The sequence below is a fragment of the Lingula anatina genome, chromosome 6, assembly GCF_051362555.1.
Source record: "Lingula anatina isolate TDL-2025a chromosome 6, LinAna3.0, whole genome shotgun sequence".
Taxonomy (NCBI): domain Eukaryota; kingdom Metazoa; phylum Brachiopoda; class Lingulata; order Lingulida; family Lingulidae; genus Lingula; species Lingula anatina.
In genome coordinates, this window is record NC_141772.1 from 20,368,672 (window position 1) to 20,384,618 (window position 15,947).

Below are 15,947 nucleotides of genomic sequence, written 5' to 3' on the forward strand. Positions count from 1 at the left end.
TATATGTCTTTTTATTTATCTATTCGACACGTATTGAGGATACTGAACTATACCTTGAGCACTAATTAATTTGTTGAAAACAAAAGATCAGTGTTATACCTACATCTACATTGTAAGCCTGTAACTTTACACAAATGATGTTTTGCCTAGTTTCAAATCTCCTTTTATTTTCTGGCAAATAGTTTAATAAGCAGGACTATTTTTCCCCATGGGGCATGCAAAGAGAGTTCCTCCTGCACTGAAAATACTCCTAAAGAGACGAACATTAACACGGTCGTAGCGAAACTTTATCCTCTGAGTGAAGACGTCAATCATATGCAAAAATCCTCACTGGACAGCACAGAAACGCGCACATGTTTCGCGAAAAATGTGTCTGTGAATATTTAGTGAAAAGTCGATATGTGGTCCTGGTAGTGTACCACTATTTTTTTTTAATATTTGAAAATGGTCAAACCGTGAGAATTTCATTTTAGAAAATAATAATAATAATAATAATAATAATAATAATAATAATAATAAGGCGACGAGCAAAACGTAGTTAACTAATCTTGTCGTGAAATGGATTAAATTGGCAGAACGTAGGTGATCGAATAGCCATGGTTGGCTTCTCAAAGTTCATCACATAATGTTGCATTCGCAAGTTTTTACACTTGAGGTGCAGTTCCTGCTCACTGCCAACGTAATCAAGTATAAATTATATACCTACATCCGTTATACACATATATTAATTACCTTGTGGACGAGAGCGTTCCACTGGATGTTTCACAGCAGACGACCAAGGACACGAGGATAACGACTTGAATCATGGTGCAGAGTTGTGGCAAATTTCAGGTGCATTTTATTCACATATAGGTGGCATGATGATATCAGCGTGTGTATTAACCTTGTTTATTTTAAGAATGTTTTTAAATAAAGATTATTCGACTTTTTAACTAGATGCCCGGTAGCGTGGTAAAAGTCGATTAGGAATTTGAATCAGGAACATATTACACAAGCAATTCATCTGTGTTGCACCTGTGTCTTAATTAACTTTGATCGTGTGAAAGATAAAACAGCAACTATGAGCGATATCTGTATAAACACCTTGTGAAATGAAAGGTGTTTTTATGCGTTTAACTTTTTTCATTTAGTAATTCCTATCACTAATTGTACTTCAGACCTTTTTTAACGACAAAACCCTTTTAATTAAAAAAAATGGGATTTAGAAGTTATTTATTAAGAAATCGTACAAAACATTGGATTCAAATGCAGGGATAGGTTGAATAGGTTGATTTTTGAGTGCTAAAAATGTTTTTAATTGAAATTAGATTCGGCATGAAAATCCCAGATATGTGTACATGTAGCTAGAATAATTTTTGTGCCTGAAGACTAGCTCGGTTTATGCTTTCTAATACGATCGCCATTACATACAGCGTGATAAGTTTTACGCATAGAGGAAATGTTATCTCTTGTTTATTGTTTTGGCTTTTTATATACAACAACAACGCATTTTTATCTAGGGGTACAGCGTATCAATTACAATTGCAGCCATATTTGCACTTTTTTCATTCGGAAAATATATCTGCTATCACAGTTAATATGAGACACTGTTTGCAAAGCATCCACATTTTAATTTTTCAGACGCTTAAAAAATAGACCGCCGCGTCTAGAGTGACTTTAGTTGTAATTCATACACTGTAATTAGTATTAAACGCACGACATTTCCTGACTTGCGTAATCCATCACTTTAACCGCAATAAGAAATTACGCGTATTCACTTTCTGAGTAGGTGATCTAATTATGTGCATGTAGCCTAAAGCCCCCGTCATACTTATTCGGAATCAGCAGGAATCAAGCAGAACCAGCAGGAATGACTAAATTTAAAAATTCGTACTACATTCGGGAAGAGATTTCAAATTGACCAAAATTCTTGTAAGAATGTCAGAATGCAGTCAGAATATTTAGAATACATTTCGAATGTCGTACGAGTGTAGTTCGGTTGCTGGCTGAAGTAGGATCGAGATGCATTCGAGTTGCATTCTGGCTCATTCTAGCAGGATTTGAAGTGTCTTGCCATTTCGGTTCTCCCTCGAATGTGATCAGAATGTTTCGAATGCTGTCGGAATGCCGTGAGAATATTTAGTATGAAGTCATAGCGCACTTAGAATAGGCCTACTATTCAAATGCCATTCGATTATTTTCCACTTGGAATGCACTTCGAAAGTTTTTAAAATGAGCAAAACATTCGGGCCGGCCACAAGAAAGGGTAAAAATATTTGGAATGCACTTCGAATATCCAGGTACGCACAAAGAATTGGCTTTCTGACGGCATTCTTGCTCATTCCGCCTCTAGGGTGACGGGGGTATAAAACGACGAACGCGCGACCCCCCCCCCCCCCCCACCCACCCACACACACAGAGCCCCAGGGAACGCGCTGTCGAAACAGAGCCTGGTGCCCTGAACCAGAGTCTACGTACCCTACGGTACCTACTTTGGGTTCCAATTTTTCAATATTTTTTTTGTTCAGTGTGACATTCACCCGAATAGTTCGATTAAGACAATAAAATATCGAAATGATCTGGCGGTTCAAATAAATCAACTGGTTGCTGCAATTAAAAAAAAAAAACACGTAGCGCTTTACCCACTTATGCTAATTACTTTGTTAAAGTATTTATGATTTCAGGCATTGTTTACCTCAGTTTAATAAAAGTATACAAGACGGGGTGTCAGCGGTTTAATTAAATAAATTGAATTTCACAAATAACATGGACCTCATATGCAATAATCAACAGTACCTTAACTCATTCAAATGCAGTGTTTTATACAACTTCGGATAACCATAATTAAATGCTTGTTAAAGAATTGAATAGACGGGAAATGGTTTTACACATCTTCACGAGGATTTAAACCCCTCGGGTAAAAGATTTGAATGAGATTTAACTTTTTTCAGAAGCAGAAAAGTCATCTTACAAGTAGACAATGCAGCTCAACAGCTAAGCACGCTTTCTTCTGCGGTGGCACGATTGTCGTCATCGGACCACGTGACCACGTAGCTCATTAACTCCCAGGCCGAGCAAATAGGACGTTTTTTAAAGCCAAAAATTTACAAAATGAGCTTTTAATTTGTGTATTTGGATAAAGATATCGTTAGCTGGGCATGTTTTCTAAAGAATATGTTCCGTTCAGGCCATTCTGACGGTGAGACCATTGTCCTTTAATGCAGTTGCCATGCATAGACAAAACATGCTCATTAGACCATTTCCCTACTGGCTCTAATATTGAAACAAAAACAAAAGTATATAGTTTTAACTGCTTTATTGTGAAAAGTAGATATAATGAAATTAAAAATGGGAAGTCATTAAAATGTAGAGCTCAATGCTCACATTTCTTTATTTATTTGATCTACACTTAATCAGCATAATTAATAGCAAAAAAAATTCTATTTCACTTTCTGTATGATTGCCATACATCTTGTTATCATATGATAACGATATTACTTGAGAAGTCGACATAATCAGCATTAGGTCTTTTTCCCTTTCTATATATCTTTTGCACAAATGAGGGTCGATACTCCTCAATAACCTGTCATTCACCTCAATAACTGTCATTCAGTCGCGCCCTATATATGGTACTGAAGAAAGTCCAAAGTGTTAAATCCGTCTAACATATATCTTGGGTACAAAAATATAATATCTGTTCGACAAACTGATAACATATACTGTATTTTCCAGGATATTATACTATTCCCTCCCCTTTTCTTCTAGCAAAAATGGGGGATTAGGAATTGCCATGACAAAAGTGCAAGTAGATGCAAATATCATCAAACATGGAAGGGACCGAGATAATAATAATAATAATAAAAAAAAAAAAAACGTGAAGAGTCAAAAGAGAGTTAATTACATTCTGTATCAGCACAACCTATTTTTCAATTTCACTCCGTGCCTAGCATACCTAAACATCCACATTAAAAAATATGATATGTTATCAAGCTAATACAAACAAAAACCTCCACAAAAGAGTTATATGGAGCCAAGTAGAGAAAAAAACGTTAAGCAAAAAGTTGGTCAATAAGGGCTCATTCCCAATGAAACTATTGCTCTACATACATGAATCCAACTCTGCAGGGACTCTTGCTGAATGCAATCACATTAACAGATTAACACACCTCATTTCCAATGTACTCATAATAACCAGCTTTTCTGTATTCTAGTCTTCACCAGGAGGAGGCATGTTTGTAATAAGGGAGAGTCAACAGTGAGTTGGATCAATCTACGTAGATGAATAAGTTCATAGGGAATGAGCCCTTAGACCTAAATGTCTATTAAATGTCCAGAATGCTGTAACACAAAGCATTTCTTTCTTGTAATAATAATTCTAGCATTCATTTAATTGGATTATAATGATTATAAACTTCAGTCCTAGCTTAATTTTGGCCTAACAATTTGGACCTTTTTCAGTCTTAAGTACTTTGTGAAACGGGTGCCTGAAGACTTAAAACATGTCTTTTATTAGGGCCAACGCACTTTTATCACCTGGAAGACATGCATAATCATAATATTTGTCAAGTTGTGAGCTAGAACTTGTTATCTACCTTCCTTAAATCTAATGAATTATATACTTTAAAGTTCTCACTGACAACAAGCAAACATTTAAATATAATTTTATAACTTACTAATATGACAAAATTTAATGTTACAGATGACACTGTATATGAATAATTCTACAATAAACTGTGTACATGACAATTTTTACATACACAAATTTTTCACAACAAAATAATGGCATTTTCCCTATTATTGAAATACTGAAGGATATCTTATTTGATGCCTAATCTGTACAAACCTCAGACAGCCTTCCTTAAAGATAAATCAAGTGAAATCTCACTTGATTACATGCTATTTGTATGTGTACAGTCTATGGGTGCATTCCCAGAGATTTAGATCCATCCAGAGATATAGATTTAGATTGACCTAACTCCCTGGGGCTTCACACTAAATTGCAGTCAGCCGAGCGCGCACCATAGTTAATTACCCCCTTACAGCTTTTAGTAGGCGGGACAGACGTTTAAGCTGGCCAAGCTGGCAGTAATCTAGTGAGACTCCATACAGGGCTAGATATGGAATGCACCCTTTCAGATATCTTGGACAATTTCCATTGCAACCATGAAGAAGCGTACTGCTTTACAATGTACTTTGCATGTGCATTAGAACCACTGTACAACACAGGAAAGTGGAGACAAAATGAGCAATATGGAATTTTAAAATGAAAATTAAACCGAAGTGCAACATCTATTTCAATACAGGTATAAACCAAAATATCAAAAGTGTAAAGCAATTAAAAATTTTTTTGCAAATTTATAAACTGGATATTTTTTTGTCTGTCAAAAATACAGTGACTTATAACAAGTACTACAGTGCAGCTGAATAAAGACTGAATAAAAAATTATCAACTACTTGCCATCCATTCACCATACAATTTCCTCATATTGCTCTATACCACACATCTAAGCAAATCTTATAACGAAACAATGAGTGTAAAAAATATAAAGAAGATATAACTTTCTGAATACGTATTTCTACATCAAAGAGGTCAATGCCCTACTGGGTATTATCACATAAGAATAAGTAAACAAAACAATATTATATCTGTAAGTATGCAAATAATATGAATGAAAATCTCCAGCCAGAGGCCGGGAATTTCTCCTGGCATCTGATTCAGCAAATTTACACTAGTGGCAGACATGGGGAAGACATTGGAAATACTAAAGGTATGCCACACTACAAGAAATCTGCAGTTCCTCTGAATTCTGCGCTGGTCGGAACTAAGCATTTCACTTTCATTTGTCTATGCTATCATGTGGTTTATTTTTACGTACTGAATTTTCACAAAAACCTTCCCAGTCCCAAGAACCTGCCATATCAAGAATATTGCAGGTCCTCTGGCATTTCTGGAGGTCGGACCTGTTGGACAGCCAGTTTCCCCATGTCTGATAGTGGGCTTAGAGATTGTGAAAAATAAAAAGATCATTAATATCTACATTGGGTATACCTACTGAATAAAGGAATACAAAACCTTAAGATAATAAGTAGTTTGCTTTCATAACGTATTACAAAATAAATCTGTACCAACCTAGATATATTTATTGCCATAAAGAAATCTCAAAAGTCATTTCAGTTACTCTTATTTCGAACCTAAAATGCCTCTAAATAAAGAAGGTAACACTATTAATAATAAATATCATCACATTACATGAAGTAATAAAGTACAGCAGCACTGCCCATTGCTCATGATTATAATAATATATCTCCAATTTTTATTAAAACTTATTTGAATTCATAAAGCATTTCCCACCATGCTCCCCTTCACTGTCAGAGTCTGAAATTTAAGTCAGTTAAAAAACTGCATGGGGGAGCCATGGTCATAACAAAGCACTTCATGTGTCCTCCCCCGCCCACCATGCTGTAAACACCTTTCAAAAAATTCTTTTCAGATCCAAATATCAAATACAAAAATGTGTAAGTCTAAAGACTTGTTTTCAACTGTCTTCTATTGCAAAATTCTAAACTTGCAGATTTCTGTATAATATTATACTAACAGTTATTCTGATTCCACACATTACTAGTGTGATAGTAAAATTCAAGTACTTTTTTAGATTGAACACAAGGCCTATTTGTGGCCAATACCAATTTCAGGCAATCACATTTAATTTCAAGCTGGCCACAGACTGGGATTAAAAAATATCAAAATAGGGGAAAATGGGACATGTAATCAGTGTAAACAATTACATGTACCACTGTTAAAATTCATGTCCTTTCTGATTAAGAATATCTCCACGCTACAATATTATACTCTGTACATTTATGTTACATATAATTATTTGCTCATAGATTGTATACTGTATATACCAAATATATAATACTAGTAATAGTATATCACTGTGACTCAGCTATTATAAACTGACGCCTCCTATGCTCTCAACTGAGGCTGTTTCCTCAGTAATGTTGACCGCTGGTTTGCTCAAGTCACCACTGTCCACCAATGTGTCAAAGTCATCATACCCTGCCTCATTGATATTCCTCACCTGTTCACTGAAAGTTGCGCTCGCATTATCTGGGAAGACTGGGGGTATGAACTTCGGAGTAGCCAGGGGTTCGTAAGGAGAAAAATCGCCATCATGGCTGCTGTCATCTGGTGGTATGAATTGAGGACAGCCATTACTCTGTGAATCAAATGAAACGGTCGGGGGTATCCAAATTTTTGGTGGGCCATGTCCATTGGGCAACTGTGAGTCCTTGAGCGATGGAATATTGACACAGCCATTAGAGACAGGGTGACCTTGACCTTGCTTTAAATTGTTGTCCTCCAGCTGCTTCTGCTGCTGACGTCGGGCATTTAACGACTGTGCAACGTGAAAGGAGGGAGGCGATTGGAAAGCCTCAGGCGTTGGTGACGCTGGTCCCAAAAAATCCTCCGGAGATGTTCGTTGTAGCTCAGTGGGGGGTATCCACAGCTGTGGCCTTGATTCCAAGCCTTCGTCTATCATCAAAGCTGTGTTGTCATGACAACCTGTGCGGAGCTCCTCTCGATTCTCTGGTCTGAGGCTCTCAAGGCCAGAATCTAAGGGGTCCAGAGAAGAGGATCGTCCCAATCGGGGAACGCTCACTGGCGTTGGCTTACCATACCTTTCATTAAACCAGTTCTTATTTTCTGAAAAATAGTTCTCTGCCTCTCTGATAGCCTGATAAAGCTTTACTCCCTCTGGATTCTGCTCTGGTTGAGAATAATAATCCAGATCACTGATTCCTTCAACAGTATACTTGCTTCCTGGTTGATACTGTTCTATACCGTGGATGTGGAAGAACAAGCTTTCCATGTGGTTCATTAGCAAGAATTTGGGTTGGATGTCCGGAATGATGTAAGTGTCAGGTGTGTAACCGAAGTGCACGTTGACATACTTGGCACACGGCACAGTAGTCTCTTTGAAATAGCGCTCTCGTATCATAGTGATCACCTGTAGATACATGTCAGATGTAGGCGACTGGTTTTCAAGCTTGTCGTACACCTCTCCATTTTGCCGTGCTCTGAAACGTTTGTAAGCTCCCTCGGAGTTGATGATAAGCACGATGTCTGCTCGATCACAGCTTTTGGTCAGCCAGCCCGTTTTCATTTCGCACATGATGTCGTGGTGTGACCAAAGGTCAAGGATGACATCGCAGCCACATTGGAACTTGAGGAAATTGGCAAATTTGATGACTACTTCTCTGTGACGTTCATGGTCATCCGAATACACCAAAAACACAGTCTTTGTTTTGCTGATCTCAAAGTACTGTTTTCCTGCATCTAAATAAAGGGGCAGCAGAATTAATAAAGGGAAATTTATAATGTTAAGGTAAGAGAGATTTCTGTAATTAATCAGCATTTTGTGACTTAAAGACCATGTATCAAAAACTTTGATAGGTGAACAAGGGAATGAAATATGAATCATTCATGGTTTCTTATACACACCCAGCTAGTTTTCATGCATTATAAATTTTTTAAATTGTCATGAAGAGCAATTTAATGCTTAACGCGTGATTTTACAAATTCCAGCCATACCAGGCATGGTGATCCTGGTCTGAGGATTGGGATTTGGGGTCACAGTGACCAAAGGTATCTTTTTCCCATCTTTAGGCTTATTGTTTGGGTAAATAGTCAGTGGCTTCTCAGAGTCCCCGCTAGAAATTCCTGTTAAATAAAAAGAAAAACATGCTATTAAGCCATGCATTATTGTATTATTCAAGCTGGTCTATACCGTATTATATAGTACTCAAGAAAGTGTCAACATCATATTATTTAGACTGCACTATTATATTAATTCCGAATAATTTTGGTGCATTCACTGAATTCTCCAAGATCAAAAAATTAACTAGCCTAAATGCAGAAAAAATGGCCAATTACTGAACAAATCTACAAATTAAGCCTTCAATTTTACTGGCATTCTGCAAGGGACCAGAATTAACATTCCAGACAGTCATATTTTACCACTAGTGCAGGAATTACTCAATCTTTTCAGTGGGGGAAAATTGTGAATTTTACAGATACTGGTAAGAGTACTGTATTTTATAAGTCATAATTTATTCAAATTAGAACTTTCCTATTCAGTGGTACAAGTAGCAACAAAATTAAAAAGTAGCATACTCTATATTTCTATGCTACAGTATGCAGTAAAAGCAATACGAATGCTATATTAATATTTAGAAATAAAATATGTGTGATTAGAAAATCATGTATGTGAAAGTTTTATAATTTTTGCCCTTGGAAAACATGGAGTTACTCCTGAAGTTCTAAAATAATCAAAACTGCTCACTGTAACCCGGCCTCCTTCTCCACCAATACAACAGTGCCGCAACACCCAGCAACATCATTGCTCCAAGTACACCTAACACAGCAGGCACCACAGCACTGGAGGGCCTATCCGCACCTTTACTTGCTCCAACCTTGGGAGAGACAGCATTGGTGGTGCCACCTGTTGTCCAGTCATTACTGCTGCCACCTGGTGTTGGTGATTTAGAAACAATATTGGGGGCCTGGGCAGTGGATGGAGGAAGTTCTACACTGAGATTGCACTGGCGTAATTTTTCTCGACTGACGTCAGATTCTGGAATGAAATTTACCATGTATGGTTTAAATCATTAAATTCCTGAATTTTAACATTATCTGCAATGAAGTTGGATGTTGATAATGTGATAACTGTAACATTTGTAGTATTCAAATTTAAGTTGTTAGCATAATGGTAACCATATAATATTGCACTGTTACATTATCAGTCGCGACAGTAACAATAACATGACCATTTGCTATTGTAACTTTTTTTCTTAAACTTTGCTTCATGTGACAACTTATTCACTGGTAACGTTGCAAGTTACATTTATTCACAGTTAATATGACAACCACTAATAAACACAATTATATCATTATATCATTATAACATAGCCCTCCACTAAATCGAGTCTAAATCTGACGCTGGATCAGTAGAAATTCATAAATGTATTCAGTTACAGGCCACTGTTTCCACAAACCGACACTGTCCTCACCTTTTATCTCAAACTCCAGGGAAGTAGTGGTGCAATGGTTTTCACATGTATTCCCTGTATTTGTGCACACACAACGATTATTTAGTTTCCCCATTGTGTGCTTGGGAGTTACCTGAAAAGGTGTGTAGGAAACAACTGAGGCGCATGTATTTATTTAATGTATGGTACTTGATCATTCCACACAATAATAATAGTAATATAAACAACATTTTAAGTCTAAACTACAACTGAGCAGCAAATTTAAAAAAACAGTAAAATATTAATTACCGGGGGTACAATTCTATAATATGCCTAAAATACTTAAATAAGATTTAGAAACATTTCATTTTAAAGACCCTAATATTCAAAAGAGTCATTAATGAAATGATTTAATAAATTTCTTTAAAAGTCTGAGGTTCCTTCTTAAAAACACATCTTGATATCAGATAAGATAAAAAGATTATTACATGTAGCACATTTCCTGGTTGCTAACAAATTTCAAACAACTCATATTCTTAACTAATGTAAAATATTCATCACTGAAAGTTTATCATCATCAAAACATTTTCTTTGATCCCAAATTGGATGAATTAAATAAAATTATTTTTCACCAAATATTTTTAACAACATCAGTTCTCCAGATTTTGGAATATAAACACGGGAAAGATAGTTACCCAAATTTTGTATCTCCCTGGGCAAGGAGTGGGAAAATAAGTTCTTGGATCGTTCTGGAATTTAAAATCAATAATTACAAACACATGCACATAATACTGTAGTTCAAATACACATATTCTTTATTTCAGTATAACTGTGTGTTATTTATTTATTTATTTATTTATTTTTGTGTTGAGCATGCCACATTGCACAGAATGCAATATCAGGAAAAATAACACTATGTTAGTTCATAATTCTGCATGATTACCTACTTTTTTCTCAAAGACTTGTATTCTTACACTTACCTCATATACATCATTACTCTTAATTTTTTTACTGGTTTCATTATGAAGCAGTTCCACATCATAAACAATGATATCAGACTTGGGTTGGAAATAGACCTCCAGTTCAGCAGATTTTATCTGTAGACGTATCGTTGTGTACCATAAAGCTCCAGATAATGTGTTGGGGTCTGAAAGCAAATTTCCTTTGATTATACTGGGCAACGTGTTTAAGACCTTTTTAAAACAAAAATGATTTTTCAAATTGTTGAAATTTCATCACTTTTTCTCTAAATCATCTCTGACTAGTATAAACCATATTCAAAACTGTTGACAAAATTACAATTTATAAACCTGTTTTTGCGATGTTACTCTCTAGTGTTTCAGTCAATCTCAGTCTAGTGATTTCACATACATATGTAATGCTCTTTGGTGGGACTTGCCTCAATGGCAAAATAAAATATTGCAGAATTGTTCTGGCTTTTTTTTCTACCCTTTTTAAATTTTGCTTTCTTGTTTTTTTAAATACTATATAAAGGTATAATGTTTATGGTATAAATATGAACTTAAATGTATTATTCTCCCTGGTTGACTCAAACAAAAATGGACCCCCTTCCAATGCAAGGGTCAAACCTGCATCATTTGTGTTTACTGTGTAGAATAGAAGTATATATATATACCGGTGTGTGTGTGTGTGTGTGTGTGTGTGTGTGTGTGTGTGTGTGTGTTAGCCTGTTTTCAAAAAAAATTTTTTTTTTGCTACCACTTATTTATTACTTATTTAATAATATAATATAATAGCAGTAAATTTCAAAGATCGAGTCATCATCTGAAGTCCCTGAATAAAACCCACCTTTGTCTTTGGCCAATGTACTTTGGAACATATGTACACAGGGTTGAGTGCGATCAGGGCTTGGCATGGGTAGGCTGCAAACTTGAACCCAGCAGTCTGTGCTTTCAGGAAGGTTATTTATGAAGAAGTGAAACATGGGCTGAAACACAAGAAAATTATTTATGATTCATTTATCACAGTGGCCATTCAGAAGAAGATCATCCACTGACTAACAGATTTGCCGACTAAATATGGCCGACCCCATTTCAAAAGCGATGCCGCTGAGTCCCAATGCACCATTAAACAGATTAATTCTTGTCTCAGAGGTTTATATGGTGGGCCCCTGCAGCGACGTAGTGTGTGAAGAAGGAGAGACCATCATGGAATTAGCGACATTGCTTTTGAAGTAGGGTCGGCCATATTTAATAGGCGGATCAGTTAATTAGTACTCAAATTCTCTGTTCTGAATGTGCCAATACAGTGGTATATAATTCATGCAAGGAATCAGAATCTCTTCGTACCTACTTCACGTGCTTGTGAATGTTATTGTGCATGTTATTTTGCATGGTCCTGTTAGTGGGCACGTATAAAATCAGTGTGTGTGTGTGTGTGTGTGTGTGTGTGTGTGTGTGTGTGTGTGCATGAGAGAGAGAGAGAAAGAGAGAGAGTTAGTGTACATGTTTTTAGTACAAACATCAATAAAAAATCAGATCTAAGTTCACAAAACAATACAATAAAGTTTATTTCATGTCGGAAAGAATGAAAGTACAAACATTAGCTGAGTAGCTATTCACCGAAAGAATAAGTTAGATAATGATACCATGTTTACTACTACTATTTTTAACTACTTCTATTGATTGAAATTACAACAGGATAATAAGGCCTAGCAGCTGACATGGTATGATACATGATCATAGCTATTAATTAATTAATTAATTATGTTTACACTGAGACATCGTTTCGGTTTAAATTTATTGTTATCCATATTCGTTGCGGAGATTACACTTGCACTTGTACTTCCCATTTTTTAAGCATTGTTTTCACTGCATTCAGACTAACACATTGTTTGATTTCGTTTGGTAGATCATTCCAAATTTTTGGCCCAAAACATACTGCACACATTTAAACAAGATTGTATAAAAATAATAAGCATCACTTACTCTTGGTTGGTTCATGTGATCAGCATCATTCCAGACAGCGTCAGTCATGTTGTAGAATCTGCATATATTTTCGTTCACTCTGTACCCATTTAAAAACAATATGGTCACTTTAAATCCCTTGGTGTAACGGAATCCAGCTGAAAGGTGAACAATAAGGTCACTAATTCTGTTATATATAATTCTCTTTGGAAGGAAGGAACATTATTTAAAACAACTCATTTCACAAAGCTTTAAGTAGTCTTTTTCCACTTATATCTTTGCCTTACTGATCAGAGATTTAGCCAATTAAGCTGAATTTCACAAAGCAGCTAACTGTCCGCGTGCCATTTTTTTCAGTCTAAAAAAGAAGCCAAAAGACAAAATTTCAGCCTTCTATACAAGGCAATTAATTGCACACACACACACTTTTAAAACTTATTTGTTATTTGACAATGATATAGGGTTTATTTTCATGTCTAAAAAATTCTTACCATTATCAGCTGCCTTCCAAGTGATATTGAAAGCAGGATAATTATCAAAAGTACGCCCCTTGTAAACATAATCTTTTAGGAAAGATTCTCCAGTCAACTCAGTGGGAGCACTAGGATTGAAATTATTGTTCGTCAAATTTGATATCCAGGCATCTAAACAGTTTTTACCTGCAAAAAAGGAACAGATGAAATGAATAAATAAATAAAATAAATCAATAAATACAACAGAAATGTGTCATTAGATATTTTGATCAATTTTAACACAATGGCTAAATATGTACATGACAGACACTCATGCCTTAATTAAATTTAATTTGTATTTTACATTTTTCCATTACAATATTGTCAATGTCAAACATTATAAAGCAGTGAATGAAAAATGATATTTAAAATAACCAAAGGATTATTTGCCATCAATGACCTGTATAAAAACCATTCAAAATATACACCATTTTTATAAATTAATAAGCAATTTTTCGAGTTATTGTGTGTACCATACGTAATTGCTTGGGTTTTCTAAGGGTCAAACATTTCACTTTCATTTAACATTTTCATGATAATATTAAGTATCTGGTAATTTTAAAAGTCAACTTACTAGCAGTACATTTCAGGTGAGGGAAGCCCTGCAAAATAAAAAAAGATACAATTAAGTTATTAATTTTAGACTTGAAATACAAAATAAAATTTCAAAATATATTTTGGTATTAGATGAAATAAATATAAATAAATATACTTAAATTTAAATATATTTATATACAAAGTTTGAGGATTCAAAGTGTCTGAGTCATGCAGTTAAAACTGCAGCACTTGTCAATGAATTTAGCTTTTCCTATCTTTCAAGACTGATATCTACTGCTGCACTTAAACAACAGAAAATGTTCTACTTGATTACAACCTCTGTAATTCTGTGGCATTCAAACTGCATTTTCCAATTTTGTTGCTTTTTGAAAAAACCATTGCTTTAGCTGCGATCTCACTGATATTCATCTCATCCAACACAATCTAAGATCTCATTAATTTTTTTCTTTTCAATTAACTATCATTATTGGTGATAAATGTAGCAGTGGTCTTTACAAGGCCATCACTTAAAACCATGTACTATTGCATACAATATCTACTAGTACATTGTAATTTCTACAAATACATTTACATACATGTACATTTTCTTTCTTTTTTTGTGATTTGGCTCATGGTAATACTGAATATGCACTTAGTTATCTCACAAGTCAATCTGACATTTGTTTACTTAATAATAATTTGCAATGATTAAATAATAAACTAAACATATATGCACACCATCAAGAACAAAACAATTACTGAAAGAAAATGTGTATAGATTCTTTAGAAATGATTGACTTTTGCATCAACAAGTTCAGACCATTTGCAAATCAAAAAAATTCCCAATATAATCTATCACATTGTTAAGCAAAATAATAATAAGTAAAAAATAATAATAAACATAATAATAAGGAATGCACATGGTCTTCTTCATCCAAGCTAAACTATTATGAAAATAGTCGCCAACATCCTACTATAGCTAAAGCTAGTAACAAGAACCAGTAAAGGCTGACAAACTAAGATTCTATTAGACTTAATGAATCCCTCAAGTGCTATCCAATAACAGCCCATAACTTCCTTGATATTTTGACAATTCACTCAGTTGTATGTAGAAAGACTTGTCTGAGAAATGAAACAAGTAATAAATTATACAATTTCTTGGAAGTTGAACTTAATAATATATTGCCCACTCAAAGAAAATATGCCCAATCCTTGTCATTCAAGTCAATAACAATTCTCCCCCACAGGGGTATCACATAACATGCATTTTATCTTTTCTTAGTGAGATATGTTTACCAAAAATGCAAAACTGATTACAAAGAGAAAAATGTATGTTATTATGTATGCTGTAATGTACACTGGTGTGTCTGCCAACTTCCTTCTATAAAATACCTTTTTCTTTTTTTGCTTTATCTTTTTTTAAGTATTCATGTATGAGGTTTTTAGTAGACTTACAAAACACATGGGGACTGGGAATTGTCAAAAATATTTCTTACCAAATAGCATACAGAGGTTGCATAGCATTAAGGTTGGGCCTGTCAGACTTCATAAACTGCCCAAGGTTTCTACATGAACTTTCATCCCAATCTTGATAAACAACTTTTGTTTTTCAGACTGGCTGAAATGTTTCCTGATTATAATTTTCAGATGATATCTGAAGCAACCCTCCCCCCCCAGTCCTACTACTTGTAAAGGGAACAATCCTAAATCAAGTTATGAGTTATATATTTATTTTTTTATCTTATTCTTTTCATATTTTCGTTGAGATTACCATTTTGGGATATCAAGGAGAAATTACTTAAAATGTGAATTTAAAAACATCTTTTGCATGCTTTATTTGAAATCAAAGTGGCTGTATGTAATATTTTTGGAGAAGAGAGTAAGGGACAGTTTTTTGGACAACCAGAGACATGGCAGATAACAAACATTGAAATAACTTATTGAATTAAAATGTTTATGA

General features: G+C 34.9%; 1 protein-coding gene across 1 annotated transcript in view; it reads right to left on the reverse strand.

Moving 5' to 3' along the window:
* Positions 1 to 3,280: 3,280 nt before the first annotated feature.
* LOC106160152 (interleukin-17 receptor A) overlaps positions 3,281 to 15,947 on the reverse strand; it is a 35,548-nt gene continuing 22,881 nt past the window's right edge. The window contains exons 2-11 of the mRNA XM_013536670.2: positions 14,025 to 14,052; positions 13,430 to 13,597; positions 12,960 to 13,096; positions 11,821 to 11,959; positions 10,992 to 11,158; positions 10,707 to 10,760; positions 10,054 to 10,165; positions 9,327 to 9,617; positions 8,576 to 8,704; positions 3,281 to 8,320 (exon numbers count right to left, since the gene is read on the reverse strand). Coding sequence (XP_013392124.2) covers positions 6,930 to 8,320; positions 8,576 to 8,704; positions 9,327 to 9,617; positions 10,054 to 10,165; positions 10,707 to 10,760; positions 10,992 to 11,158; positions 11,821 to 11,959; positions 12,960 to 13,096; positions 13,430 to 13,597; positions 14,025 to 14,052 — 2,616 coding nt within the window. The 3' untranslated portion in view covers positions 3,281 to 6,929. The remainder of the gene's footprint in view (positions 8,321 to 8,575; positions 8,705 to 9,326; positions 9,618 to 10,053; positions 10,166 to 10,706; positions 10,761 to 10,991; positions 11,159 to 11,820; positions 11,960 to 12,959; positions 13,097 to 13,429; positions 13,598 to 14,024; positions 14,053 to 15,947) is intronic.